The sequence below is a fragment of the Sinohyriopsis cumingii genome, chromosome 1, assembly GCF_028554795.1.
Source record: "Sinohyriopsis cumingii isolate HCF-2022 chromosome 1, ASM2855479v2, whole genome shotgun sequence".
Taxonomy (NCBI): Eukaryota; Metazoa; Mollusca; class Bivalvia; order Unionida; family Unionidae; genus Sinohyriopsis; species Sinohyriopsis cumingii.
In genome coordinates, this window is record NC_142961.1 from 6,678,821 (window position 1) to 6,699,555 (window position 20,735).

The 20,735-nt window shown below is 33.0% G+C and overlaps 1 protein-coding gene across 1 annotated transcript; it reads right to left on the reverse strand.

Annotated features, from left to right (window-relative positions):
• Window positions 1–511: 511 nt before the first annotated feature.
• On the reverse strand, window positions 512–17,650 carry LOC149806368 (uncharacterized). Its single transcript, XM_089973239.1, has 10 exons — window positions 17,569–17,650; window positions 15,299–15,349; window positions 14,285–14,309; window positions 12,497–12,762; window positions 11,229–11,353; window positions 6,366–6,511; window positions 5,926–6,019; window positions 5,270–5,510; window positions 4,848–4,974; window positions 512–3,911 (listed from the first exon to the last, which is right to left on the reverse strand). The coding sequence occupies exons 1-10, from the start codon at window positions 17,575–17,577 to the stop codon at window positions 3,718–3,720; spliced, it is 1,278 nt and encodes a 425-aa protein (XP_089829365.1). The 5' UTR covers window positions 17,578–17,650; the 3' UTR covers window positions 512–3,717.
• Window positions 17,651–20,735: the final 3,085 nt, after the last annotated feature.

The window sequence follows — 20,735 nt, forward strand, 5'->3', positions numbered from 1 at the left end:
ATCATATCGTATCCCTAGCTGTCAAATCTACTCAACAATGCTTATGTGACAATCCACACCAAGTTCTCCTTTCAGCTGTTATAGTACTGAGCAAAGGTAGAGCTACAACATACTAGAAAATGTATAAACCCCCAAAATGAAAGATGCAATAGCATAGAAATCAGTATTTGAAGAAAGATAAATGTTTGAAAGCAAACTTTATGTTGACAGTTGCTGTTACAAAACGACTGCTGTATTGGTACATAATGTCTGCCGTATAGCGCGTATATTTTTCGCTAATATAATGATGAACAGTTGCAACTAACGCTCATACAGTAGGAGATGATTCTCGATGCAGCAATGACACGTTGATTAATCTGTTCGATTCCCAACCAGAAGTGTCTGAGTTCGAGTTCAAACACATCATCATTCCACTTTGGCAACGTGGTCTGCCCATGGGCAATGTTTACTTTACCAGCTTCGATTCAATAAAACCTTCAAATCGCCGATGGTTTCTACAACAACCCAAAACAAAGATTCAGTGCAGTTTATTTATTTGTGATAGTTACATAGAAACATAATATCATACGAGAATAAGTGCCTCACGTCAGGAAACGGAATCAATTGTTACGGTCAGTCCGAATCGGTGGAATTTTTTCTTTTGAGACTGATATAAAAATTGAAATCAAGTCATGGAATTCCACACATAAAAATATTATAGTATGTAAAATATATTGACAAAGGTAGTGGCATTTAACATTTATGGTTGAACTTTATCAACCGTGTCACGAATACAAAGAAAACAATTTCGGAATATAATCTGTAATATACACAAATCAGTCTAAATAATAAAATAACTTTTCAAATTTTAAATATATGTGTGATATACGCCCACTTCTTCAATTAGAATTTCAAGATTTAAAGAGCTTTTGATCTATATTGTTCTTCTGAATATTAAATAATAAAGAAGATTACAACATTAAAAGTGCTAAGTGCTTGCAAAAAAAAAGATATGCAATGTTTCAAGGCGGGTAAGAAAATAAAATGTTTCCAACTATTAAACAACACATGTACATGATCACTGAAAACATTTTTGAAAGAAGCGTGGTTTAAATAGGATTCAAATCAAGGCATACTGTGAAGAATGCTTGTACATGTAATAATACAAAATGAACCTAAACATAATAAAAATACAGATATTATATAAACAACAAAAACAATTATCATCATTGCCGTGGGTAAGCTTTTGTTCATTATTCTTTACTAAAAAAGTGTAGCTGTTTGTTAAAGTAATTTGAACCATAACATTTGAGATAACTACTACATGTCAGTATAAATGCACATATCTGTGTATGAACTGGATGTTCCTTCTTTCTCATGCATGCATGTATGTATGTATGTATGTATGTATGTATGTATGTATGTATGTATGTATGAATGCATGCATGACTGTGTGTGTTTGTGTGTGTGCGTGAGTGCTTGCGTGCGTATGTATGTATGTGTGTGTGTGTATGTATCTATGTATGTCAGTGTATGTATGTATGTATGTATGTATGTATGTATGTATGTATGTATGTATGTATATGTATGTATGTATGTACTAAACATTAGTCAGATCTGATGTTCAAATTATTTAAAAATTTCACCATGTGCAATATATGTAATTTTACAGTTTCATTTATAAAAATGTATGTGATAGTAAATAGTTCAAATGGTCAACATTTTCAACCGCAAAGATTATCAATAACTACCTGCGTAAATCACGATATCGTGTCTTAAAAAGCAGAAACATTAACAATAAATACAATACCCCTTTGATAAAAGAAGCTTTCAAATAGTAAAGTACAGTCTGATTCATTCTTTGTCTTAACGATGTCAGTTTTGCATGACACTAACACAGTATAATTGACTAGTCCGGTCTTATGAACAAAAAGGGCACTCGCTTCTCTTTAAAATGCTGGGAAATTTTCTGAGATTCGCTGGCTATGAAGCGGAGATCCCAAAATAAAAATTTTAATATTGGGCATAGGAAACTTGGAGGCAGATATAGCCACATTATGGTCTTAGATTCCAGTACGCATAATGGCAACTGTTTTTCAAGCATTAATAATTAATATTGATCAGTAAATATAATCTTATCATTCAAATTCCATAAGAGATAAATTTATATTAACTTGTGTTTAAACAAGTGAGATCAAGTTAATTTTTGATGTATGCTCGAAGAAATTTTGTTTATCCTCTCAGATTTGTTAGCAAATTTGTATTAAGACTTACAATCTGCAATAATTAATTCGAAAGCTAAAACATGAATTTCGGCTTACCCGGAAATTCTCAACCGATCTCAGATATAATTGTATGAAAAAGCTCAGCTTGATACGAAATATTTAAACGCACTTTAGCTTAACATTAACATAATTGTTATGTCTGTTATCTAAATTATAAAGATTTTCACACATTTAATACGAACACTGTACCTGTGAAACTTCCATTTACATAAATATATTGTTTCCGACAATTTGTCTTGAGAAATGGATAGTGTCAGTACATTCATTCCATTTTGTCACAAAGCTATGCAAGTTGATTAATTAATAATTCCTTTTACTCTTTTCTGCCAAGGTAATGAATTAAATCTATAGGAGTGAGTACTAGTTTATATTTTAGTCTCTGCTTACTATTTCGTATTCGATATGACAAAAGTTGAACAAGTGCCAGTAGCCGATAAATAATACAGGGAAGTCGCATTACAGTAAAGATTTCCTATCAACAGTAGTTCAAACGATAAGGAGACAGCTATAAAATAGAGATAAAATTATCGGTCTTGATATATAATGTATCAAAATTATTGTTAAATCTCGCCCACGTTTCGGAATTCGTTTAATATAAGTACCAATTTCGGACATCGCGTACCGATTCTCGAGGTCTTTTGGAATTAGTATGATCAGCTTATCCAAATTAATTAGCCATGAATAGTGACCGTATGAATGACCGTTTGAATGACCACATGAAGGCTTTTCATGGCAATCTACTTGTTTCTCCAGCGGTAACACTACAGATCTATCTAAAATTGATCCATCCTGCAGTTTAGAGAAGAAAAATTGAATCTATTATATAGTTTAAAAAAAGTGATAAACCCATTTTGTTTATTACATCTTACTCAGAGTTATTTAATCCAAAAAGAAGAAATCTTATTTAATTACATGAATGTTTCGTTCAGGATATGAATGAAAGAGAGTATTTCAATAACCTGGTCTTATTTTCGCAACGGTTTTTATATTCTTCAAGTGGAAAACATAATTTGAGTCTTTATGAATAAAAACAAATAAATTATGTTTTGAATTCGAAGAAAGTCGTTATTTTACGCTCAATAAATTATTTAAGGGAAAAAAAACCTGGCTTTCTTCTTTAGAAGATTTAAAGATGTAAAATAACATTAGATATATGCAACAGATTTGTGCAAATACAAAATAATAAGTTTAAAAATAACTCTACTGTCATATTTACTTTGATGATATTGCTTTCAATACGGCAATAAGAACTTTCTTCGTATAACCTGGTTTTCTATTTATAATTTTCACCTTTCCTCAAGAAACAAATCATTTGTAAGTAAAATGTAATGTTTGTGTTAATGTTTATTTACTTATTTATCATTATTCAAGCTCAAATTCGATAAAATTGGACCCAGAATATCACTAAATGTCGGAAAGCTCTTCTTTCCATAAAAGCTATGGAACAAACTTTTCAGAAGGCTGGGTTAATGACACCATATTTCTCTTCGGTCTTTCTGCGGGACTCTTTTTCGCGGCGGAGTCGGAAAAATAGGTAGACGGCGAATATGAGACACAGCAGCATCAGGATCCCGAAGACCAGGACCACGATCCAAAAGGTGTACATCTGATAGCAGGTGTCCATTGTACCTTTGACGTCGTTCGTGCCTGTAAATGGATTATATGGAAAGATATTTGAAAACTTCCATAATTTTAATTGTTGATTGTTCAGAAGAAGAAAAATAAATTGTCATGAAACCGAACGAACATTTTTACGGGCAGGATTCAGCGAATGCAAACAAAGGTTAAATGCAACAATTAAACTACCTAGCTTTCAACAGTGAATGCACGGAGAATGATGATTTGCAGAAGGTCCTCTCATATTTACATAACGCCTTTGATAGTCACTAAGTCTAATTTAACAGAAGATTTCATAGACTTACGGTAGCACAGTTCGCCGGTAGCTCAGAATATATATTGATTTTGCCAATGATTACTACAGATAAAATGCATACACCCAAAAAAACCAGAGCATTATGCAACGGCAGAATCGTATGTCTGCATTTTGCACTTAGACTCGACTTATGATCGACTTAATACGGTAAATATATTTTGCATTTTTTTAAATAAGGTCATGAAAGAAACACAAAGATGACTGTTTCAACAATAAGGTCACAAACATTGCGATTCAAGTAAACACGACACTCGTGATTGGTGCTTGCTGATCAGAAATTGGTTATATTAAAAATTATTAGTTGTGTAGTATCTTGGATAAAATTGTTTCCCTTCAATGCTAACGTAATTATTTACAAATCCTATGATCTATTGATGACATATATTTATGATAACAAGTTAACTTACAGGCATGCGTGGTATAAAACCTTGTATAATTTTGCTTGATTATGTAAAAGAAACTATACCTTTTCTTCGCCGAAAAGTGGATATACCAAAAATGTATCATCAAGTGTTTTGAACTTTTCACTCATGGATCGTCATTTTCAAAATGTAATTCTACTTATTTCACTCAGTGTGTAACCATAACTATTGCCTGGATTGCACGAGCTGTTATCATTCCCTTATGCAAACATCACTTCATCTACAAACCTGAAACCTGGTCAGCGCTTCCTCCTAACAAGGAGATAGTGAAACGGGTGGTCACATGGGTGAGATTTTGAAGACCAGTGTCTTCGGCACTCCTCCTTCTTCGCCTTCTAGCACTACACACATTGGTCTGCAAAGAAATCTCTACACTTTTAGGATACTTTTGTTAGTTTACTTGAAAAGCTATTAAGTTTTTCAAATTTTCAGTTTACCTCTGCAATTGCGGATTCAAATGAACATTCAAAAACCACGATTGGTTAAAAAATATTTAAACGGAAGTGATACTAGCATAACACTTATTGCACGATCTATAAATTACAAAACATCACCTCTAGCTTCACAATCTTATATATATATATATATATATATATATATATATATATATATATATATATATATATATATATATATATATATATATATACCTGTGGGTCATCACATTTAGCTTGGTCAGCGTACAAGCACTGCATGATCATAGCTTCTACTTTCAAATTTGTACTTATCCCCGTTGACTTCATCCACAATGCAGTTTGGAACGTGCCACTCTTGATCACATAAACACCGTCAGTGCCTCCTGAAGCGACGCCGCCACCTGTTGGAAGAGAGCTTCCGGTATCCTTTAAAAAGTTTTGGGTGAGTCCGTATGCCGGCACCGTTTGTTTACATCTGTAAAGTAGAAAGTTTGATGGGTAAGCCGCGTCACCTTGAGAAAATAATATATTACGGTCGATTCTGTAAAAAGCAGATGAGGAAAACGTTAAACTGTGTTTCATTCATATTTGTGGTGTACATATTGCCAGGGATTTCTTGTTGATTAACACAACCTAAAAACAACTTAGAAAACAAATTAAAGTACATTTCATCATTTTTTTCAAACGCCAGAATCATTATATCATCTGCGCTGATCATTTTGCCAGCTCTTCTGAATGGGCGGGAACAAACATCAAAGACTCGTTAAATACGGCAAAGAAGCTTGTTTAAAATGTCACGAAATAGGAGATATGTAAATGTTATAGGGGGTTCCCGTTAATAAGGCGTTCACGATGAAAATATTTATATTTATAGGCAAAATGTATGTTACCCGTTGTCGATGGCCACGATGTTTGGTGTAGTTGTTGAATCAGCTCCCTCATAAAAGACCAACCTGTTTACGTATATTCCCACTTGTTTGTTTTCTATGGAGGAAAGAATTACTTTAAAATTAAACTGAAAACCATGTATTAGTGTTCTATTTCTCGTCTCAGATTAAATAATATCTAAGGAAATAAAGTATAAATTAAGCATGCTAAAGAATGTAACATACAACGTTAAGTATAATGGCAACGTATTGCAGATTCACTGAGAGCAATTTTATTGCGCAAAAGTTATTTAAGTGTAAAGCGTCCAAAGAATGTTTCTTGCTTAATATATCATTGACGCATTTATTTATTTATAAAAACAGGCTATTAGAGAGAGAGAGAGAGAGAGAGAGAGAGAGAGAGAGAGAGAGAGAGAGAGAACAAGAGAGAGAGAGAGACTAACGGGAGTTTGCATAAGTGTGCTTCAGTTTTAAGTAGTAAGAGCCGCCAAACGTCAGTTCGCTGCCAGACGTTTTTTGTGCATCTGTGGAGTCATAGACCTCAAGCGCAAGTTTAGATTTCAGTCCCAAATTGTCTACCGTGAAGGAACTGTAAAAAGCAAATGCCAAACATCAACACTGACAGGATATTTTACATGCCAGAGGAGACATCATGCTTCGCAGATGTATATACGAAATTTTAAAAACTTAGAAAATCTTTTGAATTAGGCGTTTCATAACCTTCGCGTGTTGCTTTCACCCTACCCCCCTCCCACCTCCTCACCCCCGCTTTGGATTCTTTGTATGATTGAATTATTAGTTAATATTTTAAAGGAATTTTCGTTGAGTACTTTCATAACTAGTGTAGTTTACTGAGGCAAGACTAATGCTATTAGAATAAGGTCCACCGTACAGAGGTTCATCAAAAAACTAGTTAATGTTCTGTTTTCTACGACTGTTCTCTCAAGAACCCTGTAGTACTTTATGTTTTATTGAAGGGGGGGGGGGAACAACATTTTGCTTTATGCTTGTTTTGACTATATTGGTATTACTTTATATTCGAGTTTCACCAGTTTCTCGCAAGAAACAAGTTTCAAAATATTCCCTCAAGAAAAGGGAATTTTCCAGATATGAATAGATGATTGAATGGCTGTTGCTTTACGTTTATTGTTTAACTGAGTTCTAGAAGATTTGGTCCAGTGTAGCTTTGACGAATGCTTCGCTACTGATTTACTTAATGTTTAGCAACGAAGTTTAGAAATTCTTTTATTTCCCTCGTAAAAGTATAGAACGTTATTCCTGAGTTGGTTTAGATACTGCTTTGCATGAAATTCTCACTGGGTTCCTTCACATAAATAAATAAAATACTGTTTAGCATTGTTATTCCCTCAGAAATTACATAAAGTTTATGGTGGTAAAAATTGAGCTTAATGATGGCAAATGTTAATACTTTATATGATAGTTTTCTCTGAGTTTCCCCATATACAATTTAATTATACTCTTCACCATTACTGTTCCATCAAAACATATCGTGGGTGTTAGCTTTACAGAACTGTGTTTTCTTAAGGTTTTGCAGATTCGAGTTTGATAGCTGCACGGTTATATCTTTATATAATTGTTTCAAGGAGTTCTTTCAGGCAAATATATATATATATATATATATATATATATATATATATATATATATATATATATATATATATATATATATATATATATATATATATATATGGTGAAGTATGCTTCAACAAATGCTTTGTCATATAGTAGAGCACAGCAATATAAATACAAGGTATTTAACCTTTCGAAGTCAAAATATACGTTCTCATCAAAAACTGTAGCAAATGATGCAAAGCCACATTATAGCTAATTTTTATTAGTCGGGGTATTTAATGATGCAGATTCACATAGTAACTAGTTCTCATTAGATATTTTGCAGATTCGAGTTTGATAGCTGCACGGTTATATCTTTATATAATTGTTTCAAGGAGTTCTTTCAGGCAAATATATATATATATATATATATATATATATATATATATATATATATATATATATATATATATATATATAATGCACTCAATAACACTTCTAACTTCGACTCGGGTGGTATATATCTATTATAACAAAATAAATACCTGAGAAATAATAGCTTAAAGTGAAGACAAAAGTAGTGGTCAAGCAAATCTTTTTATAGTAACTATGTTCTTATGGACCACCATTAAAATCTCATTGATGCTATGGGTTACCCATCAGTTTCTAAATCGGTCGAGGTGAACGAGAAAATCTTCAAAGCGGTCCATATGTACATAAACACAAACACAGAGATTAGCTTGATCACTAAGTATGTCTTTAAGCTGCATGAATACTACATGATTATATATATATATATATATATATATATATATATATATATATATATATATATATATATATATATATATATATGCATGCCTCTAAGGCTTCAAAAATGCGAGTTCCTGAATCTGAGAAAGTATTCGTAATTACTATTTGTTCCGGTCAGCTTCCATATTTCTGTTAGGTGACTATATTCGTATTGCCTAACGTTACGTTTTCCTTCAAGGTACGTTTTTATTATTTGTTTTCATTCTATCCGTTAGCTGAGTTACATCGTTGCATGGTTCTCAATATCACGTTTTTGCAACGTTTGTTTTGATGATTGCGTGGTATTTATTTGCATGATTATTTGCTGCCTTATTCTGGGATCCCTCAGAGGTAACGCTCTGTCTGTATGTCGTTGTCTCTCTCAATGCATACATACATACATACATACATACATACATACATACATACATACATACATACATACATACATGAGTTTCCCGTATGGTGAAGCATGTTCCGAAGATGATTTGTCAAATAGTGCATGGATAAATAAATAAAAGCTATTGTATTCAATAATGGTGACGGGACACAATGCCATTAGTTCCCATTAAACATGGTATTTATTGATCGAGCCACTCTATAAATAATTCCCATTTTAGACAGGGCATTTAATGATGGCAAGCTCTGAATAATTAGTTCTCATTCGGCGTTATATAAATATAAATGTTATTAATTACCACTTACCATAAGTAACAAAATATCTTTTAACAAGTGTAATAAAATATATGAGTAATAATGAGGGGCAGTATAGTGAGTGACAGTGTATGGTAGTTTATTTTCAAAGTAGATTCCTAATAATGTCTTTTTTAGGAACAAATTTGGATGAATACTCATATAAAAGTTTGATAATTAAATTAATAATTTCTATTTTCACAAAATTACTTTAAGAACTACATGACGATTTACCTTTTGTTGTGGACTCATTTCAGTGTTTTATAAAATAATTAACTAATTAAAATAATTAACTAATATCACTGGTGATATTAATTGTATTTTAAAAATACTTAGAATGTATTTCCCTAGGGAAATAGTATGGAGGTTTACAAATAACCTGAGGATTTTGCCTCATTTTCTTGGGATGTTCACCATTTCACTAACCTTCATTACATAATGTTATATTTGATTTAATTTAATGGTTTGTAAGTTTTAAAATCTTTTTATTTTTAATTTCATTACATGTCAAATTAAAATGTAGTTTTGTTTACTAGGAACTCAATATTTTTTCAGAAAATAGTTTGACATTCAGTTGTAAACACCTACAGCTGACCTAGTTCCCGACCTTGATTTCAGAAATCGCTGAGACAAGTAAACAACTTTTTATTTTCATCCTATTCTTGGTGTAAAATGATTGGTTTTTGTCAATGTCATACTGGGACTACGGGCTTTTATACGTAAATACTTCTCCAAGGTTCTGAAAAGCAGACTCTCATCCGGAAATTTATTTTTCGTTTCAAGTTACTGTATAATCATTGTTTTTTTTAGAGATTTTTCTCAGTCGTGGCTTTTACTTTACATTAGAAAGTGTCTGTGGTGTCAGTTGGAGTTCTACTTCAATTTTTATTCGAATTATTTGGATTCTAAAGGATATTTCTTTAACATGGAAATATGAGTGCTCGTACAGAATTCGTGGGCAAAGACATTTCAGTAAATTTTATTGGGAAATTCAAACACTTGATTATTGCTTGTGAATAACAAAGAACTATAGACATTCTAACACCTCATAGGATACAGTATACGTCACAGCCTTCCATCTTTAATTCGTCGTCGGGACTCGAATTTGAATTCATTAAAACATTTCAATAGTAGGTCTTCTAAAATTTAATTCGTGAATTATTCTTGGATTATTTTTGGATTTGATTATTAAAACCGTAAGTTTTTTTCTTCATTTTTACAGTAGTTTTCCAGTGAAATAAATTACTTGTTATATTTTTCAAAGCTTGTTGTTTTCACTCTTTCTTTTGTTACTGTTTATTCGGGCCTAAACACGTAACATGATAATACATATAGCTTTTCTCATCCCGTATGAAAAAACAATTGAAAATTAATTGTTACAATTTCAATTTACAGAATATACAATTATATTAATAGAATCAGGCACATTTTTTACAATTACATATATATAAATCCTTACAACAATATGAACACAATCTGTCATATTAAACCAGACACATTTCACTACACGAAGCAGTTTTGCTAGAATAAGCACAACGTACCTTGTTGTGGCGGAAACATAAAGTATCAGAGCAGACTTTTAGAGAGGTGTCTCTTTTTGTTTTGTGTCGTTTGTTGTTTTCGTATCTTTGTTTTTGTCTTTTGTATAATTGCGTCCCAATTTCCTTTATTTAGACCGAATTGTTATTCATGTCGCCCATGACAACTAATTTACTTATCCATTTACAGATTTACAGAGCTCCAAATTTACTTTAACGTTTTGATCTTACTGAGTAGACTGAAATTAGTTTCATATTACCAATAGGAAGTGTGTGGTGTTAAAAACATAAATGCTTAAAAAAAGAACACTAGTTACATTTTCTCTCTCTCTCTCTCTCTCTCTCTCTCTCTCTCTCTCTCTCTCTCTCAGTTCTCAAATTTAAGGGAAAATATTTTTCACAAGTACATAGTTTTTGCTTCATTTCATTTATATATCCCTAAAAATAGTTGGATGTTCTGACTGTATAACTCTCCAAAATGAATACACATCAGTTCTAGCATGGGTGTGTTTATCATATATCTAGGCCATCGCTAAACAAAGACCGCCTTTCCGTCGAGCATGTCATGGTACTACTAATATTCCTGAACATCCGAGTGTGTACCACGTGCTATACTAAATCGGGTTCGGGCATTATCATTATACACCACCAGAAAACACCAGACGAGAATAGTTCCTTAGAAAGAAGGAGATAACAGAAAAAGCTACTCACGAAATAGTGAAGGTTTCCACAATCGCGTTATTGTGATCATCTGTTGTACATTTCCATTTAAATACGACATCTGTATCAAATACGTAACCATCGGTGGTTTGGATGAGAAAGGTAAAATAAACTTCCTGTAAATAAAGAAGATACCGTATGTGTGAGTTTGGTTTGTCATCATTCATATCCAGGTTTTATATCTGGAAAATCATTTGATCTGTGGTCCCACTAGGATTGAGAATGCTTGAAAATTTTGTCGTGATTGAACGAAGATAACTAGTTGATTTCAAACTGTATATGTCACATTTTCCGTATAATATGTGTATGCGAATGTTAGCCGATAATTAATTTTCAACAAGCAAAATCAAGGTTACGGAAGCCGTTCATTTGGGATTTCAGTCTATTATAGGGGCGTTTACAATTATCAAACAAAAATGGACAAAAGCAATAAAGCAAAAATATAAAAAGAAAAATAGTAGAACAAAATGTCAATGTGCATTCTTGAACACGAAGAACAGTATAGGAAGGTAGACTAACAACCACTTATGGATTAATGAAATTTTTGTGATTATATTATGATAATTCCCATTACAAAGAGAACGAAGAAAATGACGAAAATAATGCGTCAAACAAGGCTATGATTATTTATATAAGAGGTGAACAACACCGCAAGGGCGCTATTCGCATGGTCTCTCGAGAATGAGTCGCCAATGATGAATGATGAACAGATAGTCAGGGCCAGGTAGACATTTTAGGAATATGTTTCCGTTTCAATATCAAGCGATACTGAACCTCTGGCATGATGGTGTCGACTCCGTTCTGAATGATACTGAGAACGAGTTTACAATATATTTCTCGTACCATTTCAGTTTTAGTTCTCCTGCACACTATTATAAAATGATATAAAGTTATATGTAGCATTGCAAATATAGAATCAGAGTTGAAACTGCACCCCTTTGTTTCGCTCTCAGGGTTTGCTTTGCATTTTTTCTTTTTCCTTTCCTTTTGTCAGTTCGTTTTTGTTTTGTTTTGTTTTCTTTTGTGTTTTTTTGTGATTTATTTTGATTTCAGACCAAGATGTAAAACAGTTTGTTATAATGAGTTACATGTAACCATAAGTAAATCTTTCCATCTGATAATTTCTATTTCTTTCGACATAATGGGTTTTTATTTTTATTTTTCGGATGTATGGGAATGAAAATGCAATCACTATGATTGGATACTACCTACCATCATCCATTACGTAAATAATATTAAAAATTTGATTTTATACGTACATCTTTAGTTCCGTCAGAATTTGTATCTACAACTTGGAAGGCGCTTCCACACTGCGTTGGATTAAAAGTAGTTCCAGTGGGGTCCACCGTGAAAATGGAGGTATACTGATTAGTGGTGCCAACCACCTGGGCTATCGCGCAGCCGACAGCTAGTGCGTTAGTTGATGACAGAGCTGAGATCTGGTAAATGTTGTCCGTTGCAGCTTTCTCCACCACTACCGTCGTCTTGAAGCCGTTAGTAGCATCATAGTTGCACTGAGCCATGTCTGAAACAGACAATTATTACAACAGATAGTGTAGTAATTAACGACATGGTAAGACTCGTCGATAGTGCCAAAGTTTGACAGACCGTGTTCTTCTAACGTTTTTGATCGATTTATTTAAAGCCCCAATTTCACCATTATTCCAATCTAACTAAAGTCTGGAAGGAAGGAAATGATCTATTAAAAGAAAAAGCTGAGATAAACCGTTCTCTGAAATAATCAAGATGATTGGTTTAAACGACGTACACACAGCCATTTTAAAATTAAGATGTGCCAATCCATAATTCGGTCAACGAAGTTGCTTGTAATTCCGATCTTTTTTCCAGAGTGCGCCAAAAGTAGTCATGTGATACATTCGACAAGTTCCATTAGTGATTAAATACAACAGCATGCAACATGAATCAATTTTTATGCAAATACGGCTCGTGTGAATACTGGTGATCAGCTCGCGCTCTACAATATAAATCGAAGGGCGAACTTGGGCTAAATAAAATCTGAGATAGCATAGCGTTAGTTTCTCGTGTTTTACAACGGTCGCGTCATCAGATCTCGTGTGCCAACTTTCGAACGTGTCTCCGATCAACATCGGATTTTAATTCGTGCACGTAAACAAATGGCATGATTTCTCAGCTCGAGGAAAAATTTGCATGGCTCTGAAGCTGATGAAATATTGATATGACCTGGTTTAAGTGGAACCCAACGATTTTTAAGACCAATGTCTTTCAAGATTCAAGATTATTCAGATGATTTGGCATACTCGCCACGCTATGCTGAATGTAATCCTTAATTTCAAGTACGCTGACCAAACTGAGTTCCTGGATGTGCCAAGATAGACTATCTGTTTATAATACTACAATACTGATTGCAACATACAGAGAAAGGAGCATTTCATTGTCAGACGGGACATTGCCACGCCCTGACAGATGTGTTGTATTGTCCATAAAACCGCAGATATTCCACTTACGATAATGCAGCCGTTTTGTTTAATGCATCCCCGCAAACAACAAGTGATGCCATAGCTGGACAGACAAGAGTTCATGTTGAACACATTTATTTATAAAATATGGGAATATATATTTTTTTAAACATAACGATACAAAAATACAAATCTCGGATAGATTCTGCCAGAGAGAGAAAGAGAGAGAGAGAGAGAACTTTAACATGATGAACTAAACAAAATTACTAGTATATGTTTCTGCGTTGTCTTACTTAGAACTCAAATTTGATCAAATACATTGTTAAACAATCTTGTGAAAAGCACGATTTGTTAAATTTCACATTGTTTGCAGCGAAACAGATAACATATATCCAATAGCCATTTGATAGGGACTGTCTGAATCGAACGTTATCATTTAATAGAACTCATGAAGAAATGGCAGATATAAATCCCCTATTCTAATGAAAGTAGAGTAACATACAGTAGTAGTTGACTTTTCTTTCTTTTTCTCCTATGGAATAGTTTTATCAAAATTCCAAGTTCAATTAAATGTGTCAAGTCGGAAATTAGCTAAAGGTAATTACTTACATGTGAATGTAGACTGGGTCGGTTCCTGAAAAAGAAAATAAAAAAAAATTGAAAAGCACTCCGCTGATATTTATATTTGCACAAAAGTGTGATTTCTTATGCTTGCTTATAGTTATATTCCTTTTATTCGACACACTTGTAAATATTAAGTCAATTAAAAAGGAACTAAGGCTAGAGTTTAAGATTTTGTATCTAAATTACACCCTTACAAAATTAATGTTTCCCCCAAATAAGACATTTTAGATGACGTTATCAATTTCTACCTAATATGTTCATAAAACATTGACAGATATTGATATTGAAACGTCGATCTCTCTACAGTTTTCTTTTTACTTTCTTTATTTCAATATTTTCCCCTAGTATTGTCTTCATATTTATCGTACAATATATTGGCACTTTCAATATCAGTGTAAATGGAAGCTAGAAAAAAAACTGTAAGTGTTAGCATCGTTCAGCCCAAGTCATAAAACCTGAAAGAAAAGAAAGAAAAAAAAACACCTCCATCCTACGAATACAAGGTAGAATTATAACTAGTCTAAATTCCATTTAGATATCTTACAATTAAAAAGTGAAGTTTGGTAAAGATATCCAAAATGAATGCCCATTTCATTAACTATTGTTTTCATTCTCCTCCTCTTCCGCCTTATTCTTCCCTCTCCTCTACCTCCTCCTCCTCTTCTTCTTTTGTTACCTGTTATCTATTTTATTAACGAATACGACATTGGAAACGAGAACAAAACTTTCTGACTGAAAGTGTTCGATGGTATTTACAAAATTACTTCCATCCTACCACTAAAATAATATCATTACATCTAGTAAAATTGACATAAAATATAGTTTACAATAAAAAAAAAAAGGAGTTTTGGTAAAAATACTCCATGGGATGGCCATTCATAAACTATACTGTTTTCTTCCTCTTCCTCCCCCTTTCCGTCTTATTCTTCCTTTTTCTCGACCTTCTCTTCTCCTTCTTTTATTATCTATCTTTCATAGTTTTTATTGATGAATACTTACCACTAGAAATGCAAAAAACAGGGTAAGTACGAAAGTCGGACCAGTTAACATCTGTAAAGCAAAATATGTAGAATGTACTTGCAAGTGTATATATAAGAAAGTTTATCAGGCAAAAAAGAAGGTAACAAAAAATATCGATGTGCTTCATAGGCGCACAATAACAAATTATTGCTCGTTTTTTAAAACGGGTGTATATCTTGGTGATGGAGTGCGCCTTTGCAAAAGTAAACGTAATATCACGGTTGTCAGTAAAAGTAGCAAATCCTGATTTCGACCAAAATAAATTGATTACCAAGTATGATTATTAGTATCACCAAACCTGAAACAAATGCACTTCAGGCAGCAATTTTAACTTTGAATCAGTAAAATTATCCGTCTGACGTCATATTTATCGTTGTATCAACGTTTTTATATATCGATCATATAACTGCGAACCGCATTCACCGTTGCATAAATTTGTCTTCCTTCATATACTACAGGGAGGCAATTGACACGTGACTTTAATATATCTTATTTTGTCTTGCAATTTTTTAAAGATCTACATATTAGGGTGCTGAGGTTGGGGTCTTGTTCTCATCGTTGACAAACTGTGTATATAATAATAATATTGTAAATAATAATAATCATTATAATGATAACACGAACCAATAATATTGTAAATAATAATAATCATTATAATGATAACAAGAACCAATTTAAAGCACAGCTAGTATCAATATTTCTATTTTTTTTGAGAGAGAGAAAGAACACGCAAACTTTTTTCTCTTTCATATCCGTGCATGTTCTCTTTTAAGGATTTACATTAGAGTCATTCAGACCTCCACCCGTACATCCATACATAATTTGAGCGTATATATACGTTAGGTTCTCATACCCACATATGGCATACGTTCAGGGGCATTGTTAAACTTCCAGTAATAAGATTCTGCATGATTTGCAACAAAAAATAAAACTTCCAAGATTCTTACTCGTTGCTTTTAGAAGGATTACATGTCAGAGGTTAAAAACAAATTTAAAAAAGCTTAGGAAAATTAAATGTGAATCATTAAGAAAAATAAATATTCATAGTATAACACGAAACTTAATTCCATTCATGGTCAATTTCAAAGTATACTAGACAAATTGTTAGTGATTTTCTCCAAAACGTGTTGAAGCTTTTGGATTTTTTTATGCTATGGTTGCAGCCTATAAAAGCAAAGAGTATTATTTGACATTTTTTTTGTAGTTCCAAACTACTACCGAGTACCGATACACCTAGTTGTTTTAAGTGTGAACGTACTGATTCCAGAATATATGTCGATCTACAAAAGAAACCAGATAAAAGGAATTCGTGCATTTCTGACATATAATATAATGTAATTTTAGTTCTTTCTTAGCAGGAGATATATTTGAAAATTCATTCTCGAACCTAACGTTTAAAATTTGTAATTTCAACTGTAAGAAAATAGGTTAATAACATCAGCTTTTCTTGCACCTTTTATCCTGGGCAAAAATTACATTCTCTCTCTGATCTAATCAATTATGCAGATTGTTTTCACTTCTCTCTCATCTAATCTCTCATCTAATTTCATGCTCCTGCGTTTCTTTCATCATAGTAAACTTCTAAAAAATATCAAAATTTCGTCTTTTAGGATCCGACAATGTATTTATTTTCTTAATTTGTTGGCATATGATAATGTCGCGAATGAAAACGAAAGAGAAGCAATACAGAGTAATCAGTCAGAAAAAATTAAATAACTCATAAACTTGGTAAATTGCATAGGGTATCGGGCAATAATCAATAAATAAGCAATAAGTGAAAAAGTTTAAGCCACATTATATTTTTCCTAAGGAATCAATTTATAGAGAGAAAAAATAATTGTTCGAACTTCGAAAACTAGATATTATTAAAAATATTCAAATTAAATATAGTATTATTTATGTAAAACTGATATTGACTGACGTATAAATACAGTATAGAAATTTCATTATAATATGTAATTATTTGTCTATATATTTTAAAAAAATCTTGCATGATGAACGTATATTCCAAACACTGATATAATTTGTTTTGTCTTTCAGAACCTGTAATGACAATGAGAATCTTGTTTTAAATGCTTCTTAATATCATTATTTCTCCTTTCTTTCAAATTTTAGTCTTCAAATTTCGGAAGCTGTTCACAAAATACGTTTTATTTTATAAAGCTAGAACAAATTTAAGGCTGGAATTATTCTCGTTGTTTAGAACATCATCACCGTCGTCGTTGTCGTTCCGAACGAACAGCCCTTACCTTTTCCATTTTGTAACTTGGTTCTGCTACCAATAATACCTCCAGGAAAAAGCACACACGGGTTGATATGAGCTCCTAGAAGACACCAGAAACGACTGCCCCAGGTTTCCGGGCGGATCTTATATGTCTAATCCGTAGTTATAGCAACAAGGACGCTGTAACAAACATGTTTGCAAACCATATTCCAGACCTATTTACAACACTTTTCATTAAAAAACCAATAATAGGTGAGACAAAAGTTCACAGTGCTTTGCAATGATTGCCCAGTTAAAACAATTTATATTTATGAGCCTACCCAACCATTGTACTGGCATGTGGCAAAACAACTTTAAAAACTTGGGAGTGGCAGTGGCTGTTTTACCACAAGGAATGTCCTTAGTTAATCAAACGTAAAGGTACCTGCTTTTATTTACGGTGCTTTTACTGCTTCAGTGCATATTGTCATATTCTTTCCAACTGTTTATTTTGCATCTCAAGAACTTGCCTTTTAATCGGTATAATGTTACCAGTATTTTGCCGACGTTGTTAGTTGTTGTCACCTCCCAACATATAGTGCTGGATAAAGCTTTAGAGATGATCTCTCATTAACGTTCCAAATACCAGCATAAAGGGCTGGTTAGAACATTATAGATGACACCTCACTAACATTCCTAAGACTATAACGGTACAGTGATTTCATTTTAGAGAAAATAAATTGAATATGGTTCTTATGATTCTGTTGTATTCTTAAATTCAAAGTTTTACAAAGATTAGGGTTTCTCGATTAGTACTCCCTTCCCTTCACGTTTTTTTTTCTTCTCATGTTGGTCGGGTTTACGGGTTCACGTACCTTTCCTCCCTATACAAGTTACGAACGTTTAATGAAAGGTTTTTCTTGGCTGTCATATATATATATATATATATATATATATATATATATATATATATATATATATATATATATATATATATATATATATTGCTTTCGGTCTTATTTGCTGGAAAGATAATATGTTATTTCTCTTTGTCCTCTCATCTGGATTATTCTTTTCTGATTGGTTTCATGTGCTGGTATTTCTTTTCTCTCTCCAGTCGCATTTTATTTTCTCCCTTTGTATTACTTCTTTGTTAGACTTTGCAAGTTGTTTCTCTGCGGTGTTATGCAGTGTTATGCAGTTCCTGATTTTTGTATATTTTCTAGGTTTGTGTGTTTTCTTTCAGACGTTTGGCTCGTGTTTTGGAAAGATCGTCACTTCACACTTGTGCTATAGCACCTGCTTTTTTAGTTCTGTATTGGTATGTTCCTTTCTATGAGTGCCTCTAGACACATTTATAATATTTACGGTCATGGATGCAGCCTCTATACCTGGATTTCCCGAGAAAACCATGGGCACGGAAATTTGTTTTTGTCTCTTTACATGCTCTTCCTCTAACTGCAGAATCTTTGCCGTATATAGGTATACTACAGGGTAGTGATTAAAGGTAGCCATTTTTGATTCCTTGCTTTCACACACAGAACATCTGAAGACTCTTTCAACTGTTGCTTCTAATGGGATTTCTGTGGTTAATCCAACTAGACCAATTTCCATTTGTTAGCTTGCTATTGTTTACATGTGAAACTCGTATAAACCAGTCTTAGATTTAAATGCCATAAGACCTCTGGTATCATAAGACTTTACAATGGTTTGGATTCGAATTTATCTAGCAGGTCCTGTATGTTCGTAATATGAGCTGCCGTAGCGTATGAGACTCTAATCCCCCCACCCCACCCCCCATGGTCTGCTTCTCTCTTTGGGCGTAGCATAATATCCCTTTCACTTTTTGTGATAGGGCTTGTACCGCTTCCATATTTATGCATTATGCTACGAGTGAATACGTCTCCTACGGGTTGAGTTTTCTTCCACTGTCAGGGCTATAAGATGAATCCCCTGAGTTTCCGGTTCGCCGGTAAAGGATGAGAAGTTTACCTTTGTCCGTGATTTTAGGCAGAAGTATTAAAGAATGTTTTAACACTGATTTTTCCATTTCTGGTTTCCAATCAGTTAAGAAGCTATGAAAATATTAATTTGGTTTCTTTATGTAATTCAGACATCTAATTTTGTTTTTATATAATTTTGAAATGCTTAAGACATTAATTCACGTATTTGGGATGCTCATCCATATCTAAGCACGATTCTTACATCAAATCTCCGGAAAACGTACGTCTGGTTTGCTTTACAATTACCATTTTCGAAACATATCCGATTTCTACTACTTTCCTTCTCAAATATTAGTGTGTTGTGCTGACGTACCGTTAAAACATACCGCATGGCAGTAGTAGTAGAGTATTTATCATAAAAGACTAAGTAATGGTATCTACATCACGAAATAAGAGTTCGAGGTTATAGGAATATGTGTAGTATAATAATACATGTCCTAAATACATTACATAAATTACAATTACGACTTCGATAATATCTGCGTGGAGAAGAAAAATCAATGATTCATATTATCTGCGTGGAGAAGAAAAACCAATGATTCATTTATTGATCATCTGTCAGATCTCCGCAGTGTCCCCAAACGTAGTTCACTTTTCATATTTATCACTGAATCCGAATTGCAGATCACCGCGTTCATGTACATTGATTGTCTATAAATTGATGATACAGTACATTTTTATCAACTTAAAATCCGAATTGCAGATCACCGCGTTCATGTACATTGATTTTCTATAAATTGATGATACAGTACATTTTTGTCAACTTAAAATCCGAATTGCAGATCACCGCGTTCATGTACATTGATTGTCTATAAATTGATGATACAGCACATTTTTATCAACTTAAAATACGAATTAGCTCATCAAAATAGGTACAAGAAATTACTAACAGTTTCTACACATGTACAATATTCATTCTCACTATTGACAACTCTCTCTCTCTCTCTCTCTCTCTCACACACACACATGCACACAAACACACACAAGCATACACACGCACATACACACAAATCGCAAACAAAACGTCAGTGTAGCCCAAGCCTTCCTTCTTAATATTATATTAGTATAAAATTCAAGCTCAAACCAACAGAACAAAATGATTTTACCTGAAACATTTATATTAAAAATTAATTTTGAATTAGCAAAAGGCTGCGGAATTATTTTCATTTTGTTTTCTATCATAATTTCAGTGCCGTACACGTAAATATAA

Coding starts and splice junctions, on each gene's coding strand:
- LOC149806368 (XM_089973239.1), bottom strand. Junction 12,763..14,284: donor GACCCAGTCTACATTCACAT/GTAAGTAATTAC, acceptor TGTCTGTTTCAG/ACATGGCTCAGTGCAACTAT. Junction 11,354..12,496: donor ATTCTGACGGAACTAAAGAT/GTACGTATAAAA, acceptor CTTTATTTACAG/GAAGTTTATTTTACCTTTCT.